Source organism: Dinoponera quadriceps, unplaced genomic scaffold (assembly GCF_001313825.1).
Source record: "Dinoponera quadriceps isolate SergipeBrazil2010 unplaced genomic scaffold, ASM131382v1 scaffold405, whole genome shotgun sequence".
Lineage (NCBI taxonomy): Eukaryota > Metazoa > Arthropoda > Insecta > Hymenoptera > Formicidae > Dinoponera > Dinoponera quadriceps.
Genome location: NW_014554754.1, coordinates 104637 through 131015, shown reverse-complemented (window position 1 = coordinate 131015; position 26379 = coordinate 104637). Strand labels below are relative to the sequence as shown.

The 26379-nt window shown below is 41.5% G+C and overlaps 2 protein-coding genes across 5 annotated transcripts; one reads left to right on the top strand and one right to left on the bottom strand.

Moving 5' to 3' along the window:
- Positions 1-710: 710 nt before the first annotated feature.
- On the top strand, positions 711-11142 carry LOC106741387 (fatty-acid amide hydrolase 2). Of its 2 annotated transcripts, none has more exons than XM_014613336.1 (11): positions 711-789; positions 2857-3255; positions 4533-4600; positions 7242-7449; positions 7883-8086; positions 8295-8500; positions 8704-8846; positions 8942-9120; positions 9257-9646; positions 9744-9926; positions 9996-11142. In XM_014613336.1, the coding sequence occupies exons 4-11, from the start codon at positions 7246-7248 to the stop codon at positions 10092-10094; spliced, it is 1608 nt and encodes a 535-aa protein (XP_014468822.1). In that variant the 5' UTR covers positions 711-789; positions 2857-3255; positions 4533-4600; positions 7242-7245; the 3' UTR covers positions 10095-11142. The 2 variants fall into 2 exon arrangements, with proteins under 2 accessions (XP_014468822.1, XP_014468824.1); XM_014613338.1 differs by having other exon boundaries at positions 2857-3261.
- On the bottom strand, positions 10257-20893 carry LOC106741388 (clavesin-2-like). Of its 3 annotated transcripts, none has more exons than XM_014613339.1 (6): positions 20553-20893; positions 15554-15765; positions 13955-14159; positions 13452-13575; positions 12849-13061; positions 10257-12634 (listed from the first exon to the last, which is right to left on the bottom strand). In XM_014613339.1, exons 2-6 carry the CDS (start codon positions 15711-15713, stop codon positions 11921-11923), a joined length of 1416 nt encoding a protein of 471 aa, XP_014468825.1. In that variant the 5' UTR covers positions 15714-15765; positions 20553-20893; the 3' UTR covers positions 10257-11920. The 3 variants fall into 3 exon arrangements, with proteins under 3 accessions (XP_014468825.1, XP_014468826.1, XP_014468827.1); XM_014613340.1 differs by having other exon boundaries at positions 20569-20893; XM_014613341.1 differs by lacking the exon at positions 20553-20893 and adding an exon at positions 16707-18183.
- Between the last annotated feature and the right edge of the window lie 5486 nt (positions 20894-26379).

Below are 26379 nucleotides of genomic sequence, written 5' to 3'. Positions count from 1 at the left end.
AGCTCATCGAGATAAACGTCATAACAATTCGCGTATCATTACGCGCGATTACGAAGAAATCAGCCCGCCCACATCTGCATTACACGGTTCGCAAATTTAGAAAGCAAGACGCGCCAGCACACAACTCGCGCGCACGCGACTTCGCTCTCAATTACTTTCTCCATAAAGTTTCTCCCCGTGCGATTTTGTAATTGTCCCTCGGTAATCGCGACATAACGTATCTTGAATTCAACCATGTGCATCGACGTGCACACGGTAGATTTAGCCGGCGAGACAGTGGAAGATGGATCTTAATATTCATCCGAAATTTCAAACGTTGTTCTGAACGTTTTCTCTCAAAGAAAAAAGTCAATAATTTTTTTCACTGAGACAAATGGATATAAACATTTTTTTCCAACCCTAAAGATAAATTGAAGGTAAAATATATCCCGATATTTATTTTTCGTGCGTCGAAAATCTATCGGGTATAGTAAGCATATAAAGACCGAGAATTGCAATGATGCTCTCAATGTGTAAATTAAAAGCGTGCAAAAGAGTCGGTTAAGGGCGCCGAAAGACCACGACTCGACCCTGCCTATGTGCATTACGTATGAAAGAATCCGCAGCCGGCATCCTTGCCGGCACAAGAGGAGAGTAATGGCAACATAACAGCCACTGTTAAACACTTTTTGTCGAGTGGTCAAGTGACTGCGACGCAACATTCAGGATTGCCGCGTACGAGTCCGACGAGGAAAATACTCGAGTACGTGGTTCTCCCCAAACAGGTGCACGACTTTGGCGCATTTAAACGTAAGCTAAAATATTCGAGATACCTTACATTTCTCATTTGTGTTTTAATAAATAACTATATTTTAAAAAAGAAAAATCAAAAGAACCTTGGTACACTGAAAGGAAAATAAGGAAAATATAGTTATTTTCGGGGACAACAATATCCTTTTTTCACTTTAACCACAAAATAAAGAAAGAATATTGTTGTTTTCAAAAAAACTATATTTTTCTCTCAGTGTAGTACTGTGTTGAAAGAAAGATAATAGCGACCCTGACTCATTGTCGGTTAATATTTTGCCTGTCTGCGTATCGTTATTTTTGGGTCTCTAAAATCATCTTCAATCGTGAATCATCGTTTTACCTACAATATCAGATAATAACTGTTTATATTTGTTGAAAGAGAGCAATTGAGAAAGTGTATTTTAGATAAGTTCAACTCTAAAGTTAGCACATGCGACTATCTATAAAATGATTAAAGTGTTTTTGAAATATCTGATGGTAAGAGATAAGCGTGTACGTAGGCGCGAAAAAGTATATATTTTTGTTCATAAAATAGTCGTTTTATCGTCTTGTACGTGGACAAGTAAAATGTATCTAAATTTCTTCTTATTATACTATATAAGTATACTATATAAATATTATAATTAAATTATTTATTATTAAATTATAAGTATTATACTATATAAGTATACTACTATATAAATAATAATAAAATCGATATCCCACCACGATAAGTAACGAAACTGATATCTCGCGATTCATATTCGCATTAAAATGAACATTGAGCGCTTCGATGAGAGCTCTACAATCTTAAATCTCTAAAATCGTTATCTGTCGATAAGAATATGGCATGACACACCCGCCGTGTTGTCCGAAATCGATGTTACTTTTTACAATTGTCACTTTTAACGTGAATACCGATTCGTACCGCGAAAGCGAGAGTTCCGTCTATCGCATCGCGAGTGCGCAGTAGCGCAAGTTCTCCTCTTTCATTGTCGCAAGTAAATGCAAATAAGACTTTGAGAGCTATCATCGAGCTAACTTCAAGAACCTGACACATGGAAATTTTACTTGCATTGTTACTCGTATTTGACCTATGTGCATCGTGCGAACTGTCGTTCGAGTATTTTCTTAAACGGCAAAGTTAGGTTAGATTATTTGTCCAGCCGAACGACGATCCGTACAGATGTCAGCCGTCGAGGCAGTGGATAGCAATTACGCTCGAATTGCGAGAACACGTGCTGAATGCAGTACCGAACACACTCAGCGAACACACGCGTGCGCCTCACCGGGAAAGTCAAGCAGCCTCAAAATGCTCGAAAAAAACACCCAGAACCAACGATTCGTTTCGCCCACGTTTCTCGGAGCAGACAGATAGGGTTAGGTTAAGTCAGTCCGAACGCTCCATCGACTACTGCCTCGCAGCCAACTTCACGCAGCGACGTGCGACAAGGCCGTAACTTTACTCTCGCGCTACGTGTTTTAACCTTTTTTCTCTATCGTCCTCCTCAATGACACTATTTACCTTTTTATCTTTCCGAACGCGCTACGAGAACACCCACGGGAAATCCGATATGAGGATTAATCTATTCGTATATTTATCACAAAAGAATGTGATTATTGAGATACAATTGATTGATAACGTCCGAGTCGTCCGACAACAATAATCTGTCTATATTAAGATAGACGGTCTCTTACGTCGCGCCGAAAGTCCAAAGATTATCCTTAAGCATCACATAAACACCGGATTGAACAAAAAGCAATTAAACATTAAGAGCAATGGTGAACGCGTCAACACACGCGTTCGTCACTCGGAGCATCTTTGAGCCTGCGTTATGACGCCATGACAGATCCTCGTCTCTCTTTCATGTCGCCGAGATGGGAGAGGACCGACAGTTTTAGAATACGAAAGAGAGACGATTTCAAAAATATCTACCCCGCGTATGTAGGCGTCGAGATATTTCGTGCCGAAGGGCGCATGTCGCAGGGTGAGAAGCAAAACAATCGGGCGGGTCCAAGGTCGCTCCTGGAATCGCGTCGCCTCGATCGTGCGTCATGCCGTACCGACGGAGTTATCTTTATACGCAGGTCGGTCGGCGTCCGCGGCAGTTCAGAGCAGCACGGAACTGATCGAGGCGGACCTGAGTGAACTGTGCCGCTGTAGGAGTGGGTGGACTCAACCGTTTGTCGGCGAACTGCGCGTTGCGAAAAGCGAGACGGCAGTAATCGTCCGGTGCTCGAAAAATTCAGCGGCGGCCAGTAGTCTCGCCGGACGACACGCACGTAAAGTAACGGGACAGTGAAGGTAGAGGGGGTGATAAAGTATTGTACAATATAGACCTGTCGAAACGCTCGCCGATTTGAATCACTCGCTCCGCCGGTGATCTGTCGGCTCTCGCTGATTCATCCCGAATCCACAGGGAGTGGATCATCGTCGTCATCGTCATCATCGTCGCTTCCCTGTGACGTCGGCGAATCCACGTCTCCGTAAGTGTGTGTATGCTGTGTGTCTTATAGGTTACCTTGTACAACGGTGCACTTGATCGCCGCCCGGCTCCTTAGGCGTGACTTGATTCGCGAATGTGTCTGAGATATCTTCGAGACAATCGTACATTGGTATCTCGCGCCCCTAAAATATAATCACGTCTCGTGAAAATATGCGAGGTGGTCACGTAAGCAGCTTTGAAAAAAAGAAATTTATAATATCGGCGACAAGAGCGCGAAGGTGAACGCCTGGTTTCCGGTCACCGGTATTTCTTACATTGTCGGTGAGCGCGCGAGATAATTGCCGTGTGCGCGACGACTGACGAACGCGGGTACATGAATTCCTCAGGCAACCGGGACAGCTTGTTTCCGACAAGCGACCGTGCCGAATTTCGGCGATCCGTGGCCAGTGTTATTTCGTTATTTCCATAATCGGTCGCGCGGTCGTTCGCCAGCCTCGATATATTTCCGCGAACCGACAATATGCGATGAAAAAACAATTACGCCAACGGCAACTCATTATTTTGTATAATTTACGTTTTTATCATCCTTCGCACGTATATGATACATGTTTTCACACATGCTTCATTCGGTGTTCTCGTAATATTGCCGAATCATCCCATTGTGAACAGTTTCGATTAATTCGACTAATTAATTTCGTCTGATTATCGATTCACCATTCTCTTTTGTATCAAGTCTCATAGTCTCATAGGTGCAGCAAGAGCGAAGCCCGAGCAAAATGAATCATCGACGGCGGTCGTCGTTGCGCCCGGCCCTCAACGATCGGCCACGTCTCGATACGCTCAATTAATTTAATTTTCGTCAAGCGCCCCTCGATCTTTTTTTATTCTCGTGCCGAAGGAACAGCAGCCGCTGTATACGAGCTATTCTTGCGAAATCTTTGTTTTGCACGTTATGATATGAACCCTCGGCGCGAAATTAACATATATTAATTACGAGCCCGGTTTACTTTTCTTCTTCCGTTTGTATCTTGCAGAATCTATTATATTTTTAAATGGTGACGGATATGCGGGAAGCATGAATAATTCACGTGAATAATGTACGTTACTGGACAAAGCTTTTTGTCGTGCGGAGTAGCAAACCGACAATCGCAAATATGTTGAACTCTGTTTCCACGTTCCACATTTCATGGACGGTCACGAGAAAATCGCATGATTAGGTTTTTTTTTTTCGTTATGTGACGAGTGATCCGCTTATATAGCTCTTTCGCTGCGAAATTTATCACCACAAAACTTATCACTCGTATTTTATGTTATCAGGAAACCGAGTGCTGTATACCGGTGCGACTCATATTTACTAACGAGCACAGGATTATTCCGTATCCTTGGTATGTTGGACAAAGTTGTATTAGAAAGATTGTATTAGATAGTTGAGTCAGGCACTCGTTGCCTCATCGCTAGGATTTCAATCGTATTATAGTCGTTCTCGCGTGTAACCGCTATATATTTCTGCGTGGCAATAACCGTCTATGTTGAGCGATTGCCCCGAGTAACCTTGTACTTGCCAAGCGACACTTCGTGTCAAGCACTCTGACATTCGAAGTGTAGATGTGTGAATCAACTTGCGCGACAGTGTGCGCGATACGGAGCGCGTGTGCGCTTTGCAAACACACTTTACGTGACCAGTAAATCCAATCTGTCATTTAGTTTCTTCGGACATAAAAGGCTGCGTACCTTGAAGCATATATGGCTCGCCATTGCGAAACCGAACAGCGCGCTTGTCGGAATGAAAAATTTAAGTAAACTTTTTTGAGAAAACATTTGGATACCTTGGAAATGATGTCTAGTTGTGGTATCTTATAATCATCATTTAGGCAGAGGCAACTACTAAGAGAATTCTTTGAGGTATCTCATTTTGAGAGATTTCTTGAAAATGTTATCTTTATGGTATCACGCTAAATGATGTCAGTTTGATTTGTCATGAAAGGTATGAAAAATTATGTTGATTTCTGAGCCGTCTTTATGTTTTCTTTTAAAAGAGCTGTTTATGATATATATTATACCCGAAATATGGCATTCGTTAAAGCCCGTGGCTATATCAATAGGATTAGCAAAAAATCCATCTTAGCTAATTTCGCGTATCTAAATAATTTTTGCTATGACTGTAAAATCATTTTTTTGAATATATCATTTTTTAACCTGATGACTTAAAGAAATTTTTGAAAAATCTCATAAAGATGCAAGAGTGTTATCTAATGTAGTTTTTAGAGTGTTATTTAATGTAGTTTTTCATCAAAATTTTATTTTTAGTTTAAAAGATATTAAAAACAGAGATTAAAAATGACACGCTAATCTCAAGAAACGCATATAAAAAAAGTATCAAGTTTAATTACAAATATCTCAGCTCTCGAGTGATTAATATTTTTCTTGTTATAGCAGTTAGATAATATTTTTATATATACGTAATGCAAGTTTCATCAAGTTCTTATAAAACTCATTTCTCTTTAAAACATTGCCGTTAAAGCAGAATTCGATCTGATACTTATCAAATTTGTTTCGTCAAGCCGTTTTGCTTTTCAATTTTGCTCACTAACTCCGTGATGGAAGCGCACACGTTTGCTCCATTAGTTGTTCTATTCACAAAGCTGTTTAAACTCGAGCTTGTATTCTCTGCCAGCCTTGACACGTAATTCCACGATTACATCATTAGCAGTTGTCTGCTGTTATGATAAGTGCGTAAATGTGTACCAGTCTGGAATTCTTGCCTTACACAAGCACCGGCTGAGAATAAGACGCGATTGCTATGCAATGAAATTCGCGTCTCGTCACTTACCTGTTATGTATTTTTATTCACTCTCCGGTTAAATTATCGTCACAAAAAGCGATTATGGTAATAATGTAATGATAATGTAATTGATGATATATAGCGTCATTTCTCTCGCGGAATCGCGTTTAACATAATTTTTGCTATGACTGTTTAACATACATTTGAAATAATAAATTTCGTACTTCGACTTGAAATTTCATTTCTCTCCTGTAAACTCGTGTAACTTATGTGTATAGTTTTAAAGAAAGTAAATCTCAAGCTTTACATTTTTTTTTTCTTTTCTTAATCGTCTCTCTACTTGTCTCGCTTACAACGACGAGCGGAGAGGTAGAAAATTATTCTTTATCTTAATGTGTAGCCACGACTCTTTCTCGCATTCTACTTTGTTTATCTTTCATTACGGCAATATTGATAATTTTGTCGCTGTACTCGAACATAACGCGTTCGGCAATGTGTTTGCTAAGTGATGTAATAATGCAAAAGCGATATTACATTATTTATGCGAGAAAGCCGTGACACGATAGATTTTTACATCATAAGCGATAAGTTATCGGACATGCTCGCTCATACGGACATATGAGATCTCCATAGCTATAATGAAACAATACAACACGACGGTCATTCCTCGTATATACGAACGAGCGATTAATCGTCCCCGTGTCCGTCACGGCAAACGAACCCCGGTAACGTGTACTTGTTGAATATCGCGCACAGTCGATTTCATTATAGAGTCGATGCTATAAAAATGCTCGCCTGGTTTTGCTCGATATTGCCAGTATACTTTTCGATACGCGCGCACATGTAATATTTATATTGTCAAACATAAATGTATCATAATCTTACACTTGTTATCATTGTGCGATAGGCAAATTATTTGCTCAATAATTAGTTTATATACAGCGGCGCTATTAATATTCAAATAGTTAAATTTAACAAAAATCATTTTTGTGCTGTTATATTATGCTTTAATTTAAGTTGTACCGATTTTTCGTCAACTTTAAGAAAGACATTTGCACGTATAAATATTGTATTAAAATACAAAAAACACGTATTCGTTTTTTCTCTTATTAGATATGTTTGACAAAGATATTCACTTTCTTGCAAATATATCTTTTGTGTGTGTGTGTTATTTATAATTAAGTATAAAATATGCTCGCGAAAAGCAAATATAATAAAGGCGGATTGATATTTTTCCCCGATAGGTATATGTCGACGAAGAAGGAAACACAGAACAAGATGCAAACTAAACAAATCTTGAGCGTGTTTCACCGCGTGATCGAGCTGATTGCGAGAGGAATATTCTTGTTCGTCGCCTATGTGAAAGGACCAGCGAAAATCCAACCGCCGATTAAAGACTTAACTTTGCTGCACAGCGCATCCGCTTTGGCGTTAAAAATTCGAAGTAAACAAGTAAGTCTCTTTGCCGGTACTTTCAATGTTTGGTAAGATATTTCAGCGATTTTTACTCGCGACCTGATACAATATAAGTTGTAAACTATCTAATCATCGATATTGTGATCCTTTTGATCTGATAATACAACGACGTCTCATTGTGTTTTGCACAATAATTCAGATTGCTTGGCATAACAGTATTGTGTGACGTTTATCTGAGAGATAACGAATCGAATTCTGCGAAAATCATGTTTTTCAATATTATCCTTTTTTTTTTTTTTCTTTTAATCAGTTATGCTTTCGAGAGATAAGATGCAAATCAGATCTGCATTGTTGTGGAAAGTAAATTTTTGTAATAACAAAACATTGTTATGTAAAATACACAAGCCTTATTTCATGTGTATACGTAATTGTCAATTAAGCCGGCCGTACAACTTGTTATTGTTCACAGTTAACTTCGGAAGATGTGGTATTTTCGTACATAGAAAGGATAAAGGAGATCCAACCGATGCTTAATTGCGTGGTCAAAGATCGTTTTGAAGAAGCTCTTAAAGACGCGAGGAAATGCGACGAACTGTTGAAATCTCAAGATGCTCCGTCAGCGGAATTTTTGGAGAGAGAGAAACCATTGTTTGGTGTACCTTTTACGACCAAGGTAATACTTATATTTTTATTATATATATGTTTCTTACTAACCTGGCTCAAATTTCATTTGATTTTATCGTTGATAATAAATTAGACAATTGTATTCCGAGCTTTTTCTTGTCTACTTAACGAAATTACACGATTATAACACTTCTTCTTCAGCTGTTACGAGAATAAAACCGCGAAAAGAAACAGATGGTTAATTAATCACATTGCAGGACTGTATCGCCGTCGCAAACATGTGTCAAACGGCTGGTCTCGTTGCACGCAAAAACATCACCGTCGACAGAGATGCAAAAGCAATTGAATTAATGAGGTCAGCCGGAGCCATTCCTCTGGCATTGACAAATGTTTCAGAATTGGCGATGTGGTGGGAGAGCAGCAATTGCCTGTTCGGCACCACTAAGAATCCCTACAACACCAGGTATAACATATTACATCATCGCTACGTTACATCATGACGTACTCAAGAAAGGAACGTATTATTTATCAAGGATTCTCAATTGTCGAGAAAGACTACGCTCAAATCAAATCAATGCTGTCGTTCCAAGTTGAGAACCTAAGAACCAATTATTGAACAATAATGTTGTTTCTCTCGTTTTCTATTTTATCGAAATCCGTTTTAAGGTGTATCGTGGGTGGTTCCTCGGGCGGCGAAGGTTGCATACAAGCGGCTGCTGGATCTCCGCTTGGAATTGGCTCGGATATTGGTGGCTCTATTCGTATGCCGGCGTTCTTCAACGGCATATTTGGCCACAAGCCATCCAAAGGTGAGAAAGATTGAAAGCTTGGCTCGCGCGTATATGTTTTCCCATTACTCGACGCGTTGCGGAAATTGTTATGTTATTTTATTTGTGTATTATAGGAGTGGTCTCCAACGATGGTCAATATCCCAGTGCACACAGCGACGACCAAGATCAGTTACTCGCCATTGGACCAATGTGTAGATACGCGCATGATGTGACGTTGACCTTGAAAATTCTCGCAGATAAGAAAGCCGATCTACTGAAGCTGGATGAAAAAGTAGACATTTCGCGAATTAAGGCAAGTCGTGGTGTGATGTAATCCTGCAATTGGTGGTTTCATTTTACTCTTACGTTGTTCGCGCCGCCCGCGCACTGTCGTGCTTTCCCGACGACGGAGAGCAAGATTAATAATAATTGTATCGTTTGAAATTTAGATTTATTACATGGAGGACGACGGTGGTCAGCGACTAATCTCACCCGTTGACCCTGAAATAAAGGCTACTATGAAAAAAGTGTTGAACTATTTCGAGAAAGCGCATAATATTAAAGCCACTAAAATAAATGTCAAAAAGTTAAGAAAAGGCTTGGCCCTTTGGTTGGCGAATATGACGTGCAAGGACGACAAGGACTTTTCGTACGAGTTAACCAACAGGCAAGGTCACATTAACATCGGGTTAGAATTCATCAAATGGGTGCTCTTTATGAGCAATCACACTCTAGTCGCACTTTTCACTGCCATGTTTGAAAAATGTGGCATGAAGTACGGGAGTGAGGAACACGTGAAGCTCATGCAAGAGAGCAAGGATCTCTCTCAGGAATTTAAAGTAAGAATTGTCCGACTAATTTGAGTGTCGTATTGTTATTTCAAGACATCATGTCATTGCTCACTTTATATATTTTGTTTCTCGCATCTCTCTTTAGGATATTCTCGGAGAAGACGGTGTCTTTTTATATCCGACGCACCCGACCGCAGCACCAATGCACCACGAACCGTTGGTCAAGCCATTCAATTTCTCCTATACTGCGATCATTAACGTATTAGGCCTACCGGCTACGGCTTGTCCGTTAGGTTTAAACAAGCAAGGGCTTCCCATTGGCATCCAGGTGCGCGCTATATATTTTTGTAATTGGATTAATGGCGCCAACTTGTACCAACAATATGTTCTCGCGCAGGTCGTAGGGGGACTTTATCAAGATCATCTGACGCTCGCCATTGCCGAAGAATTGGAACGAGGTTTCGGTGGCTGGGTACCGCCGGCAATAGTAGCTTAACGACAGTACCATCATAGACAATAATTCAATGAATGACGTTTGCATTAAGCCTCATCTTACCGAACCCTGCCAACTCTCACGTGAAATATTATACCGAAGTTTGTATCGAAGAGGTTTTTCCACACAAATGCGGGTGCTACCGAGGTAAAGTACAAACTCATATATATGGAGATGCGTAACATGCATTTAATACGAAATATATAATTTCTTACAATACTTGATATATTCCGTAACTCTCATAATACGTTTACGGTTATTACTGCATTTACGGAGGCCCGAGGAAATAATTGTATAGAATATCAAGATGTGTCTCTTCTTAATCGTGTGAGTGTATTTGTTTATTAAGAACCCTTGAAATCGCGAGCGATGTTAACAAGCATTACTGCATTGCTAATGTGATTGTGATCTGTACTAGTATTGGAAAACAGTGTGATTCAATATAAAATGCTAATTTCAGCATGTACTTGTATTCTTATATATAAAAAAAAAAAAGGATAAATTCATCCTCGAAACAAGAAATTAAATGTGTGTGAGAGGATATTTGTATATAAATATACTCTTTCTCCAGTTATGTGTTGAATCGCAATATTTATATATATATATCACACAGCATCTATATATATAGAGGGAGAGAGAGAGTTTTCTATTTTCATACGTAACATATATGTGAAATCATACACAAATGGTAGCAGGGTGCTTTTGGTAATATGATAAGACATTTGATGTTATTTAAAACATGTATTGATGTTGAGAATTTATATATATATACACATATATTTTATGTACCGAAATAAATTTTTATTATATTATCTCGCCATATACTTGTATCCTTCTCGCAGTCGTTGTTCGTTTTTTCAATATTACCATGTTGAACAGCGCAAGTCACTTTGTTGATATGAATATCTTTGCGCAAACCGAAACACTTCTAAAAGCTAATCTAAAATCTGTGGAACCGTTCGACATGTAAACATGTAAAAGAGTATGTGCAAATATGCGAAAAAGTCGAGGCACGACCTTATCTGAAGAATAAATTTCGATATTTGTCTGAGATGTAACACTCCTATCTATATATAATTAAGAAAATACTAAGAAAATTATATACTTTAATCCGCAAATATACGTTATTTCTAAAGCGTCTACCCAAGTCACTTGGAAAGCTATAAATAAATGTGTATTGGAAATATACTTATTTTTCGCAACTAACGCAAGTAACGAAGCGCAATTTCGATTCACTTGTGAATGACATGATGTACATGTTTGCAGTTCGTAGGAATTCTCACGAGAAAATTCCTTTGTTAAGACATCTGTGATGTCAAAATATATAGGAATAATTCTTAATCGAGACAGTAAGCAGACAGTCCTCGTCTATGTTGTAGCAGCTGTAATACCAATTAGTGTGAGCTGCCCTGGTGTGAATAGGAAAGCAGGTACCGCAGTTTCAGAAATCATCGTAATCATATTGTCAATACACCAAACGCGTGTAGCGAAAGGATTACGGGAGTATTACAAGCTAGAGATTTATCATAACATAACGCATAATAATTTTTCGTTTTTCTCTATCAGAACTCGAATGTCACACTTGATATTCTCGGAACATTTGTATAAATAAGTTGTATACCTAAGCCTAAGTGGAAATTGCGATCAGAGAGCGTCGCGTTAAATTACAGCCTAGAAAATAGTCTGTAGGAAAAGCTGTTACACCGATAATATTACGATATCTCAAAATACTATGCTCGCGTATCATCATCTCATCATAAAAGCTATCTTCAGCGCCAAGAGACCGATCCGGCGATACGACAAGCATTGCGGATCTACGGAGATCTGCGTTACGTTATGAGATTCGTCTCTTCCGACGGTGCGTCGGTGTTGCGTCCGGTAACGATTAGGGTCGCTTTGACCGATCTATTGTCCAACGAGCCGCCCTCGCTGGCTATTATTTCGAACTCGTTCGAGTTGATCTCGGATTCCGCGTCGAGAAACGCCGACTCATCCGTATCGCCGTGCCGAGCCGTCCGATCCTCGGAACGACGGCGGGTCTCGTTCTCGTTACCGACTCGCTCGGTGACGCGCACCAATCGATCCCTGACGCCGTCGTCCTCGTCGTTCTTCGTCGCTGGCTCCGTCGTCGCTTCTCCCTCGCTGTTCATCCGCCTGTTTATCACGTTCAGTTCCACGTCCGCTCGCGCGCTCGGCGGCCTGACGGTGAAATGCCTCGCGGCGGGGCTGCTGTTGAAGGCCGTTTTTGCAACGTCGTCTCGCAGCTTCGCCGAGATGTACGATCCGTCGCTCTTCTCACGGTTTCCGTTTGCGGTTTCCGACCCGTCCCCCCGAAGGTGCGCCGGTTCTTGCGTGTCCGCGTCGACGTGTTCTTTGCCCTTTTTGGCGACGGCGAGCTCGGCCTCTTTCATCGCCGAGTGGATGACCGGCTCGGCCCATAATCCCGGGTTGAAAGCTGGTCCCGTACCGCCGAGCTCCGCCGGCAGTATATCCGTGGGCAGGTGTTCGTGGAGCGTGCTGAGATTGTTGCCGTGCAGGTAAATCTGCAAGACGATCCGCGATAACGCTCTTCCCGCCACTTATCCGGCGCGCCACGGCAACGATGATCATTTATACCGCCGCGCTCGTCCATTCATAACGACTGCCAATTTCACTTTTTGCGACTATATACTCCGCTTGTGTATTTCTCAGGATTCAGGAGATTCGAGATTCCGAGTCGTCACGCATTATTCGGAATGTTCGACAGATGTCTCTCACCTTGTTTCGCGTTTTCTCATCCAGGAACGGCTTCACCAGGGCCAGAGTCGCCTGTACGTACAACGGCGCTGAAAGGAAGTGTATCGCTTTGAATCGAGCAGGAAATCGCCCACGTAGAGCGGCTATTAGGTTTCGCACGGCCGCTGCGCCCAGTGCACCGCCCTGCCGTAACGAGAATCCGCTCCAGTCCACCACAGCGACGAAACCGGATTGCTGGAAAAAAAAGAAGACCCAAGTCGTCCGTTAAACGTGTCCGGGCGGCGTGTGATAGTCCTGGGGCTCGGGAGTAGACACGATGTCTAGACCGTGCGCGGATTTAGTTGAATGAAATACGATGTTCAGGCTGCCTGTAATATTCGAGAATCGATCTGTCGGAGGCACGTTATTCCGTCGCTTTTACCTTTCGAAAAACTCGAGAAATTATATTTTCCAGTAAAGACGCGAATTTTTCTCACACTTCCCGTCCGCATAGCTTGACGATACGAAGGAAATGCGAAATCGTGTCAAGCGAAAAAGCGACGACAGCAGTGAACTGATAATTGTTCTATTCCAACAGATTATCTTCGCGCGGTAGCTCGAACGGTTATTAGATCAATGTTGCACCTGATTTCGGGGATCCTGAATAAGTATTTCCAGAACTAAGAAGATAGCTCGTTGAACGGATAATGCGGGCACGGCTATGGGATCCCATTGCGACGCTAAGATAACCAGCACGCATCTGCCTTTCCTGCATTCATTCGTAACACAAAATGAAAATGGATAGGTGTGAACAAATCGTAAGGTAGAATTTTTACAATAGTCCCGTTATAAGTAGAAGCGCCGTCTCTTTTGTACGCTGCGAGTCAATACACGAAACAATTAAAAAATATCGCCGAGAGAGAAACTTAACCCGCACGATTGTGTTCTCGCGCGAAAAGAAATCCCGCGTAATCAATCTCGCGTTCGGCTTTGTTAATCACGACTTGCTTTCCGCATCCTACGTTCGTGGCGATAACGGGCGAAAAGGATCAGAATAAATACTGCGGTCGCCACGGTACGTTGCTCCCTAACGTAACGTTAATCCGCGGACGCTTCCTTATTGTGGAGAGATTAATTAATTCGTATACCTGTCCCGGGCGGGTAGGACACCCGGGATGCCTGCGCGAAGTGCGCGTTGCAAGGCTGGGTCGCGGGCAGTGAGGTTGCCGAAGATGTCCTGACGGTGCGTGATTTGCGACTGATAAGCGACTATCAGGGCGGCCGCCTGCTCGGTGCGGTACTTCCGGGCCAGTAGGAAACGCGTGATATATTCATCCGTGCAATGCTTCAAGTCTAGGAACAGAACAACACCAGGGGGCGAGGGGGCGCCCGGTCATTGTAATGCCGTTCGCGAGAACTGTCGGACAGGAAGCAATTCGAACGCGGATATTCCGGGAAGCCGCGGAAGACGGCGTGTGTGGAACATTTTAATATCCGTACCGCCCCTGACCATTAATGCTCGGCTTTTTTTTCCATGTTCGCTTTTACGATTAAACGAAGGATCATAAACTTGCGATTCAGCGCCTCGTATCTTTTATATGACTGATAAAATTGCCGGATCTACTTTGTTACTTATTTTTGCTCTTTAAAATGATCTTCTCTTAATCCGACGTGTGCGGTTTCTTTTATCTTTCATTATATACGGAAAAATGGTTTCTTTGGATTTAGTATATCTGTTTATTTGACATGGCTTTATTTAATATAAACAACAGAATTTAATATTAAATAGTATGTTTTAAAGAAAATGTTTCAGAATAAACCATGTTGCTCGATAGAAAAAACAGTATTCTTTAGAGGAAATAATATTTGGTTCCAATAAAAGAAAAATTCGTTTCATTGTATATTAAATATTGTTCCACTGAAATAAAAAGAAGTTCTTTAATATTTTTAACATAGTGTTATTTCTTTTAAATAATCTATCACTTGTGACAACCATTATAATGTTTGGATGAAAAAATATGTGTTGCATTTGACGTAAAGACATTTATTATTAGAAAAACCAAACAATCCTGTTTGTTGAGTCAAATATTTGTTTCTTTCATCCCAGAAGACAATTTCCCAGATAGACATATATTGTTGTCTGCATCGTGACTGGCATAAGTACGTTAAGACGCGTCCTCGTACAAGTATATAAAAGAAAATTATCTGATTCAGTGAAAATTGCGGCGATATTCTAATAAATATCGTTGCTAGTTTGCCCGCAATTAATCCGGAATTATTGTAATAATAAGAAGTCGATGCTTTGATTAAAATTATGGCGTAATAAATAAGTATTCCTTAAAACAGGTATATTTTTAACGTGTTGTATGCTGTTGCAACGGCATCACAAAACATACATTAAATGTTTACATATTATGTTCAGCATTTCTATCTGGATTATTTCAATGAAAGAAACTCCATTCAATTCAAAGAAATCTTTTTTTTGTGTAGAATTATCGAGTTGAGTGACAAATTGTTTTGTGGAAGCTTTTGAGCGCGAGAAGAAATTAATACCTCACTTTGTTGAAATTATATTTATATTTCATCAAGCGGGGATTATTTTACACCGCTGAATTGCGCGGATCTCTCGCTAAACTGCAATATAAACACTTCGCTCTAGATATCGTCCAATTCGGCTTTTATGGACGAACACGTCCGCGTTAAATTGACTTGAATTACGCTCTACGTTGTACACGTGTCTATCTTACCCACATCCGGCATTTCCCGGAGTATAGCTCTGACGGTCTTAATGGCCAGTTTCTTGTCGCGCTTATCGAATCTGGCGTCCTCCTCGTAAATGCTGCGCGCCAGAGCGGTGCTGCCGTGACCTCGCGTGGGGTCCCACATGTACTCGCAATACTCGGCCATCTTTTTCTCTCTTCAGCTCCGTTGAACGCAGGTGTGCGGACCGACCGACGATCTGAAAGTGTGTACGCGAATAAGTAATAAAGTTAAACCGCGCGAGGAACGACCGATCGCGCGAGCGAGCGAGCGAGTGACACGAGTGTGCCCGAAACGTTCCGCGTTGCACGCAGATGCATCGCAGCGGAGCGTGAAACGCACACACACTGGTGTAAAGTACGTTTTCGATTCAGCTGATTTGCGAATCGGTCAAGGGTGCCGCTCTCGGCTTGAAAAAAGAGGCACGCGTAATCGCGCTGTTTATCGCCGCTGCTTGCCGTTGAAAATGACGAACCGAGCGAGCGATAACGCAGTTGCATTGAAAAGTAGTCACGAGTCGCGGGACGAGAAGAGCTGGTGGAACTGGAAAACGGATGCTCGAGTGTGATTTCGCGCGGATCGCGAAAAGATTCTCAGCGCATTGCCCTAAGAGTATGATTCATAGGTAACCGTCCTTGTATGTTAACGGCGAGGCGCGTCATGCGAGAGCTCTCTCGAGCCTGTTCGGCCAATTATTTCGCGAAAGCTACATGCGACCTTGCAACGAGCGAGTGATCGATTTACGATCTCCGGCTTTCCGAACGTGTAAGTCATCGACGGTAACTGAGCCAACTATTTTGAGAAAACGAGTTATCGAGCGATGATCGTAAATATCACGACGTTGCGTTCCCAAGTACCTCGTGAATACGTAAGTACACGCTGAAAACGTGCATTATCGCCGATTCGCTCTCCATGCCAATCGTGTCACGCTTATTTTTGTCCTAACAAGCTCTCTCTCTCTCTCTGTGCGAAACTGACAGCCGTTACATCAACAGGACGGCACGACGTCGGCAGGCGCCGGCGCGTAGGAGTGACGAAAAGTCGGTTGTGAAATCGCGAAGAGGAAAGAAGAGTTCGTGCCGGAAACTGCGTGAGAAGCGTCCTTTCCAAAGCAGACAAGGCGCGGTACACCATACTTACGGTGCACGCGGGGAGCCCCTTGGAAGGTCCCGTGGAGTTCTCGCGCGGTCCTCCTTCGAGATTGCCGACCCGACCTCGGGAAGCTGCGAGAACACGAGAGGAAGAGAAGGAGATCGGCCGATGCACCTGCGCGTCCGAGCGAGCCGCGCGCAATGAAGTCACCTGGACTCGCGCCGCGCGATCCGTTCGAAAGTGTCAGAGTGTTGGGAAACAAGAGAGGCCGAGGGGAGAGGACGAGCGGGACGCGGGGCGCCGCCAGGTATACCGGGATTACGGCATGAGAGAGGAAAAAAAGAAACGGGACTGAGAAAGAGTTCGCTCTCTCGCGAACTCTGCTCGAACGCAGACCAGAGAGAGAGAGAGAGAGAGGAGGAGGGAGGGACAGTGAAAGAGAGCGGAGAGGAGAGAAGAGGGCGAAGCCGGTTACCGGACTCGGCTGAGTCACCACCGCTTCGTGTTCCCTTTGCACCCGCTATTGTGATCCGGCGCGTCCGAAAAAACGAGCGCGTGTGTGTTCGATTTCCTGACCGAAACTTTCGACGAGTTCTCTCCTCTCCTCGTCGAGAGATGCAACTGCTCCGCAATACACGTGTCACTTGGAAAAAACAGACCTTCCCACTCTTTAAGCACACGATACTTTGCAGATATCGTTGGGAGAGTGGTTCGTAAAAAAGGAATTAGGCAGGACGCAGGTTTGAGCGTTTTCGTCTTGGTCGCTGAGTGTTGCTCCGGTAGATCCCGCGTGGAATATTTATCAGACCCGTTCAGCGCCGGGAACAAACTTTTAAGACGAGTCCTCGTAACGTTTTATCACCGACGAAATTAAATGGCAGTTGAGTAACTCGATAACGGCCCGAGTAATTATTCGTGCAATAATATGAATAACGATGGACACGGTAAAAATCTTTCGAAAGTACGATACGTGATCGCTCGAGCATAGATTGTTCGGTGGAAGACTGACGCGTAATATTCCTCGGCAAAATATTAGTAGTCTGTTCAAGACTCATATCCCAGTAAACATCCAACTAACGGTAACATTACGTACGATGTTATAATTCCTCACTCGACAACGTAAGTGCAATATAATGTGCGTTGTATATAACAGTTATTCAGCGGGAAATTATAACAATGTTATTGTTAGTTGGTGCTTTTACTGGGGATTCTCAAGTACAAGATACTGATATAATTCTTAATTTGAAGATACCGTTCCTTTCATATCCAATATTTTTTCTTCTCAGTGCATGAAAATTATTCTTGAATAACGGAACGTGATATTTTTAATGGAGCTGTATATAATTTCTTCGTGTTTTATACTAGAGTTTTATACAAGATTATATATTCTTCATATATAAGATTATACATTCTAGTTTGTATATGTGAGAAAATAAGTTTTGAATTGATACTAATTTCTTTTCTATGAACAGCGCGATAATAGAGAGTTAATTAGCATCAGCATCTGATCGATGTGGACACGTAGCAGCATNGTTTCCCCCCCCCCCCCCCTTGAACAATGGCAACAGCACCACTTTGCAGATGCGGAACCTTAAGTGCAGTTCTTTTCGCTTGAGTGCGCGATGCCCGCATTCCTTCACGTACATCGTCATAAGCGAAATAATGCGGGCAAGAACTACCGCGAAATAAACGACGATAAAGAGCCGCATGAGGCAGCGAATCCATGACCGCTCGGTTAAAATATTGCACTCTCTCTTTCTTTTCCTCTATATCGCGCTTTGACCTTATGCGTTTTGCAAATAACCGAACGATCGCGTCATGACATTTGTGAGTCTTCTTATTTACTCGTGTAATCTGACAAAAATATAAGTGAAAACGGACTGGCAATCGTCGAACCAGCAACGTTCGATCGAGCTTCTCTCGTTGGGAAAAATAGCCAAGATGAAACCGTGAATTTTAACTGAGAAATAAGCACGACGTTGCCCTTATTCAACGGCAATCTATAACGTAAATAGATATACAGAAAAAATATGCTAGATTCAAGTAAACAATTACTCCAATATTTCCTGGCAAATTTTTATCTGTGAATAAAGTAATATTCACTCAATCCAAGTGAAATATTTTTCAAGTAATTACCCAAGTATATAAAATATTTGATTTAAGTAAAATTTACTTAATCCAAGTAAAAATTTGTTAAGGATCGGGGTAATTATTTGATTATTTATTTGAATCTAGCATTTTTTTCTGTACATAACATATGCAATTTTGAGAAGTTGCGTTACATTGTCGCAATAAACACGGATTCACGTTCCTGCGAAGACATCATTGCTGGTATCTACCTCGGACATGCGATACGTGCGCAATTATGACTCAACCGTATACAAATCCGCGCGTACCATTAGTTACAAGATCTCGCATTCCTCCCAATATCGCGGGTTATATTAAGAATGAGATTAACATCGTTGGCGCCGTAATTGCTCTGTGTGATGATTAAAAATGCAAAAATAAACGCGGTTATCAACCCGATAATGTTTATCGTTCAATTCTCCACGAAGTTCGTGAGTCACGATGCAAAGGAGTTACGTTTTATTTCCTAGTTCGAGACTCGAACGATCAAACGCTGCGATATTTCGATTCCGGTTTTCACTGATATAAATTTTATGCGAACGCACAGAGATACATTCATTTTCAAATATTTTCCTTCTCTTTGCGCGCGTGCAAGAAAGTTTCGCTTTGTTTGAGACGCGCTTTCGTACACGCCGCCCGCGTGGCGCGTGATTCCTCGCGATATACTGCACACAACTCGTCCGAGGAAGGTGTTGCGCAACGGTAACGGTAGAAACGCGGTATGGCTGCAATAGAAATTACCCGTTTCCTCGGTGCAATACTCATGCAGTGAGAGTCCGACACTCTGGCATAAAAAAACTCGATAATTTTCGCGGGATAAACACAATCTCTGTGCGGCTCGACGCTGTGTCGCATTTTGCAAACACACAATTTTCAGCCACAAAATTCTCTCCGAGCGAGAATAAGAAAACAGAAGTTATATATAGCAGCCAAATTCAAATGAAAAGAGCGTTCTTAAAAATAGACTTAAGGGAAAAGTGGCTACGTGACTACGAGGCTCTAAAATGAAAATGAGATATTTTGGAACTAATATTTCCCCCTAAATTTTTACTCCGAAAGGAATGAAAAAGAACAAAGTATATGCGAACGTTCGTTGCACCCGCAAGTAAGATCGTGTCGAAAAGTGCTCGAAGCACTCTCTTTTCTTGAAAAGCTACATGAAAAATGAAGGCGGCAGCGGCTTTTGGAGTTAACACGCCGTGCGTTCTTGTTGCGCGCGCGAGCCGGTTTATCATACCGCAGGAAGTACAAATAGTCCGCGGCCTCCGTTAAATTAGCGCCGATAAAACGGCGATATTATTCAAGCAGCCGGCGATAGAGGCCGATGACGGGCGACCGATCGATTTTCGTGTCGGTTTACATCGCGTCTAGTCACGGCTTTGCGGGCAGAGCGTCCGCGTTTTCTCCTTCCTCGCGTTTGCGAATCTCGCACAGGAGATCTCGTTAAGTCAATTTCACGGATACATGATTAATTAATTTGACCTAATTTAGAGCAAATTCAATCGAAAGAATTGCGTTCCACACTCTGCCCGTGACACCGAACGAGCGAAGAAACGAACAACGATGTGTCTCCGAGATATGAGTCCCAGGGATACTGTCACATCCGTTGTTATTACATTTTTACTACACACTTTTTACAAGGACTCATGACTAAGCAGAATATTCCTTAAACTATTCGATGTCCGCGCGATAAACGGCTATTGCGAATCGCGAAAATGGTAAAGAATAACGAAAGCGAAAAAAGAGACTCGCAAAATGTGATCGTACAAAATTGAACGAGTACCAGCCGATTCACCAGACAATCACGAGTCGTCCTTACTCCTCGCCACGTCGCAGCTGGTGGTTCCCCGAAGACACGAGAGGAAGCGCGCTAAGGAAAAAAAAAGCGGGAGACACACACGATCGCGAGGCGATCCGATTATCGGCTATGGATCCGCATATCGTCGATTTTGCGTCGCGTCTCGTTCGCGGATTCTGCGAACTGATCGGTCGCTGATTGCGCGCGTCGCGTCGCGTCACGTAGCAGAAACGACGCGCGAAACGTCCGGCGCGAAACTGACGATTCGAAATGGCGAACACCGCGAGTTCGTCGGAGAACGTGACACAACGCCGACTCGACCGTGAATAGAGGCGCCGCTCGATGAATAACGACGGAATGACCGTTCTCCAGGGCCGTGACTACTTCGAGGCCAAATGGACGGCGGACAGGTAAAAATGATTTAGTCTGGCGACGCGGCAGATCGATAAAAAAAAATACTCTCATCTTCGAATATTTCTTAGCGCTGAAATTACATTAACGCGTTAGTCCCGATCTACAATAGATGCTTTAAGGCTCCTAGGTAGTGGCTGCAACTGTTTTTGATGACGTCAGAAGCTAGAAAACGCATGTCAAGAATGTCTTGCGTTATACGTTCAAATAAAAAGATATACTCACAAAATGACATTTGTGACCGATTCAGTACACTTATAAAATTATCCGTGCACTTTTCTTTTATTTGAACAAGTAATAAATAGTAAAATTAACATTGACAAAATCATGAGAAAAGAGGTTAAAATGAACGGTTCCGTATCAAATTAATTTTGCGACGTTTATTGATTGTTCGGGTGAAAGAAGAATGCACGGACAATTTTACAAGTGCGCTGAATCGATCACAAAAGTCATTTTGTGAGTATATCTTTTTATTTGAACGTATAACGCAAGAATTCTTGACATGCGTTTTCTCGCTTCTGCCGTCATCAAATAAAGACAGTTACAGCGACTATCCAGGAGCCTTAAGCTCTAAGTTTTAAGAATTGATCAATCACAGTCGAATTATAGAAGAAAAATCAATCATGATTGGTCAATTTCTTAAATCTTACGCCTTAAATACTCATTGTAGACTCCGCTTTAACCAAGCGATGATGTGTTCGCCAAATCAATGTTTTACATTCATTGATACGTCTACAAATAAGTATGAATGTGTGCCTATGTAGTTCAATTTACACTGTATAGCGTTTTGTGTGTCCTCAGATAACGCGTGTCTTTTCGTGTGCCGCGTTAAATAAACCGAGGGTCGATAACAGGTTGTAAAATTCTATCTCGGTCGTACACAGAGAAAGCGCAACGATCCGCTTGAGCTTCGAACATTAAGTTCGATTCGATGAAATTTATCGTATAATTTTGGCAAATTGTACAATACGCGTGTACCTGTCCTGTCGTGAGTATTTTGGACATTTCAATATTTTAATCCTAATCTACAATAGGTGTTTTAAGCCCTAAGCCTTAAGAAATTGATCAATCACAATCGAATTACAGAAGAATAATTAGTTGTAATTGGTCAATTTCTTAAAACTCAAGGCTTAAAACTCTATTGTAGATCTAGCTTAAGCGGAGTCTACAATAAGAATTTAAGGCATAAGATTTAAGAAATTGACTAATCATAATTAATTTTTCTTCTATAATTCAACTGTGATTGGTCAATTTCTTAAAGCTTAGAGCTTAAAACATTTATTGTAAACCGGGACTAAGCGGGGCCTACAATAAAAACTTAAGACATAAGATTTAAGACAATTGACCAATCATAATTGGTTTTTCTTCTGTAATTCGACTATGATTGGTCAATTTTCTTAAGGCTTAGGGCTTAAAGCATCTATTGTAGACTAGGACTTACGGGATCTGCAGAAAAGCGATGGAATCTCGGGGAACCGTCAAAGTTGAACTGCGAGAACGTACTGTCGTAGAAATAGAAGAGAGTAATCAGCTTGTGCGGTAACATAGATATTTCTCTTCCCACGATCGGTAATATGGAATTCTGCATTTGTACTTTCTATATTGCCGACTGCAGAAACGCAATCTGTCCGATGTCGCCTTCTGTGGAGGAAGTCTTGGAGCTCTGTGATTCCACTTGACACTGTTTGAATCGATTCGATCAAACGTCCCAGTCAGCATCGTTGGATTGCATAATTATGATGACGACAACGACGACGAAGATGTTACGAAAGCAACGAATATTTTTACGGTAACTTTCCAATATTTGACGTTTTTCGGTCGTATACTAAATAGGATGAACAAATCGCATGCGTAAGCATATATAAAAGTAGCAGATAGCAAAACCAGCATTGTAACTGTATAGATTTCTCTCCAAATATATTATGGCTGCATTCGGCAGAAAAAGCCTAACTAAGTAAGCACTTTCCACTACTTTTTACAATTGTTGTACGATTTTCTACTGAACGGCACTTAGTAATTTACACTACTCCAACATGTTTACTAAATAGCTCACAGCATATTAAAGATATGCTGAAAAAAGTGGCGGTTGCATCACAGAAAAAAAGAAATATTTAATCGACGACGAATTACACAGGTCGACAAAATTTTTACCCAGAAACCAAACTATACTTTCCCGAAGGTTTTCGGTGCGCTGAATTCAAATCTGGCCGCAGAATTGCTCTATCATATCAGGATTTTGAGATATTCTAACTTAAAAGTGCAAAAAATGCCGTTTTTGCCCACTTTTGCGGTTATGTATGCAAGCCAGAGTAATTTTGCATTCTCTCTCTCTCTCTCTCTCTCTCTCTCTCTCTCTCTCTCTCTCTCTCTCTCTCCCCCTCTCTCTCTTTTCTTCTCTCTTTCTGTTTTCTTCCATTTTTTCCTGTTTCATAAAACTGAACCCAACTTGCATCATAATAAAAAAATTAGACCCGGCGCCAGGTTTGTCTTATTCATATTTATTGCAAGAATTTCAAAAGTCGAGACTGTCAATTATGTGTGTACATCGCACCGAATCATCGTACGTCTGAATTATTGTCTCTTTATTATTTTTATATGTTCCGTTTATTTGACACATTTTATACGCGCCATTGAAAAATCGATATCCTTATGCTTACATCGTAGATGTTTCGCAAGCGTTATATCTATGCAACATAAAATTACGAAAATTGAAATCCCAATTTGATTTATAGAAACACGCACTATCTCCTCCATAATACATGTCGTGAAATCGAATAGAGTAGATTAGACTTTCTAAAATTGATTATATCTGTCCTCGTTTACAGAAATTGCGCATAATTTCAGCGACATTTTATCTACTCCGATACGACAATCTTGGCAATCTAATCTAAAATACACGATAGTCTACGAAGAAATAACCAGAAATAATACAGTATGAAATTCAAAGCATGCGAGATAATATACGAGGGTGGATCAAATATAAACGAGCCTTTTGCAAAAAAACCATATATTTTTCGAAATCAATTCTAATTTACATTTTTCAAAATCAATTCTAATTTACATTTTTCTTATTTTTCTACATAGTCCCCCATCTTATCTATACACTTCGTCCAACGGTCTGGTAATTTTTTAATCCCGGTATCATAAAAAGTTCGCGGACGTGTATCAAACCAATTGCACACGAGCTGCTGCACCTCCTCGTTCGCTGTGAAGCGCTGTCCACCAAGGGCTTCCTTGAGTGGCCCAAACATATGTAAGTCGCATGGTGACAGGTCTAGGCTGTAGACGGGATGTTCTAGGATAGCCCATTGTATATCGGACAATTTTTGTTGTGTTACTGCTGCGGTGTGGGGTCTGGCGTTGTCATGGAGAAGCCACACATTTCTGATCGAAATACCGTGCCTTTTTGACCGATAGGTAGCTCGAACTGAAGTTCCTGATAGATTTCAAGAACAGTTAAGTGCCGATCGCCTTCGATGAGTTCTCGAACAGCCTCGGTGTTCTGCGCTGAATGCTGGTGCGGGGACGGCGGCAATGTTTTCAACACGCTCCCGTCATTTCTTAAATTCGTTACACCACTGCTTCACCCGAGCCCACGAAAGGGTTCTTTCCCTGAACTGTGGGAGTAAACGACGCCGAATTTCAGCAGCATTTACATTTTCGTTAACGAAAAACTTAATAATAACACGTTGTGCAACTGTGGGGTGTACCTCTTTCTCGCTCATCGTGATTGCTGCTGAGAGTAAGAAGCACGTGGCACGCCAACGTTATTACTGTCTTCCACATGAGCCTCCACTGTCCAAAACGTTGCAGACCCCTCATGCCGCCGACGGTCGCGCAATTTAAAAAAGCTCGTTAATATTTGATTCACCCTCGTATATATGTACGTACGAGGTCTGTTCAAAAAGTATCGCGAATTTTGTGTTTTTTCAAAAATTATTTATTTATTCATGAATATCTATTTTGTCTCCTTCAAAGTAATCCCCATCAGATATTATACACTTGTGCCAACGTTTTTTCCAATCCTCAAAGCACTTTAAAAAATCGTTTTTTGTGATCTTGTTCAGTTCCTCTTTTGATGCCCTCTTTATCTCCTCAATCGTAGCGTAGCGTCGTCCTTTCATGTGCCTCTTCAGTTTCGGGAACAAGAAAAAGTCAGGGGGCCAGGTCTGTGGAGTACAGTGGCTGCGGCATCATTAGTGTGTTGTTTTTGGCCAAAAATTCGCGCACAAGCAACGATGTGTGAGCAGGGGCGTTGGTACGAATTTCGCGGCGACCCGTCTCATGCCCAAATCATTAGTAAAAATCGAATGGCACGAGCCAATCGATATGTTTAGGTTCTCAGCAACTTCTCTAACGGTGATTCGACGATTGGCCAATACTATTTCCTTCTCTTCATCAATGTTTTCGTCTGTTGTTGACGTGTTCGGACGTCCGGCACGCTCTTCGTTCACATCTTCTCGGCACTCTGAGAACATTTTGTACCACCGATAAACGTTGCTTCGGTCCAAGGTAGCTTCACCATATGCCACAGTAAACATTCGGAATGTGACCGCGCACTTAATTTTGTTATATTCTTTGATCTATTTTTTGGAATAGGCAAAAATCGAAGACGAGCCAAAACACGTCCAAGCAAAACAGCTGTCAAAGATAAACTGAATATTCAAAATTTGCGATACTTTTTGAACAGACCTCGTATTACGACTGTTTTTAAATATGCGATGATTAGCATAATACTTAACACAATGTCACATTGCCAACCAGTTGCCACGCGCGATGTCGATTCTACTTCCAACGTGTCGAGCTAAAAAATCCTTAAAACGTATAAAAGCGTCTCACTATCTTCGGTTTTTATTTTGCATACACCTTCCTGTTGTCGTTCTTAAAAAAGCTCTTACTTCTAAGTACAATCTTCTTTCCGATTCTTCGATTAAGCTGCAAAAGTTTTTCCACAATTCCCATACACAGCACAAATGTTCGAAAGACCTAGAAACGTCCGAGGAATATTCGAATATTCCAGAACAGATCTCTAGGACGTTTTTTGAATATTTGAATAAAACGGGCTTCTACGTCATATCGATATATTCGTTGATAAGCGTAAGTTGTAAGTGCACGACAGCGAATTATCATGATAATGTTATATTTGCTCGTGTTATATATACTGTAACGCTGTGTTATCACGCTCTTATATTTTTCACCAGAAGAACAACATATGTATCCGGGAGCAAAGGATAGCATCCGGATATGTTAAGTATGATCTGTCATTGGCCTTTGACACATCGTATTTAACGATTCAGTTGTATGGGCTTTATCATCGTCTTTCGTCGCCTCAGATTTTTGTTTTTTTTTTTTTTTAGTACGATTGGAGGCCGTCTACGAGATAAA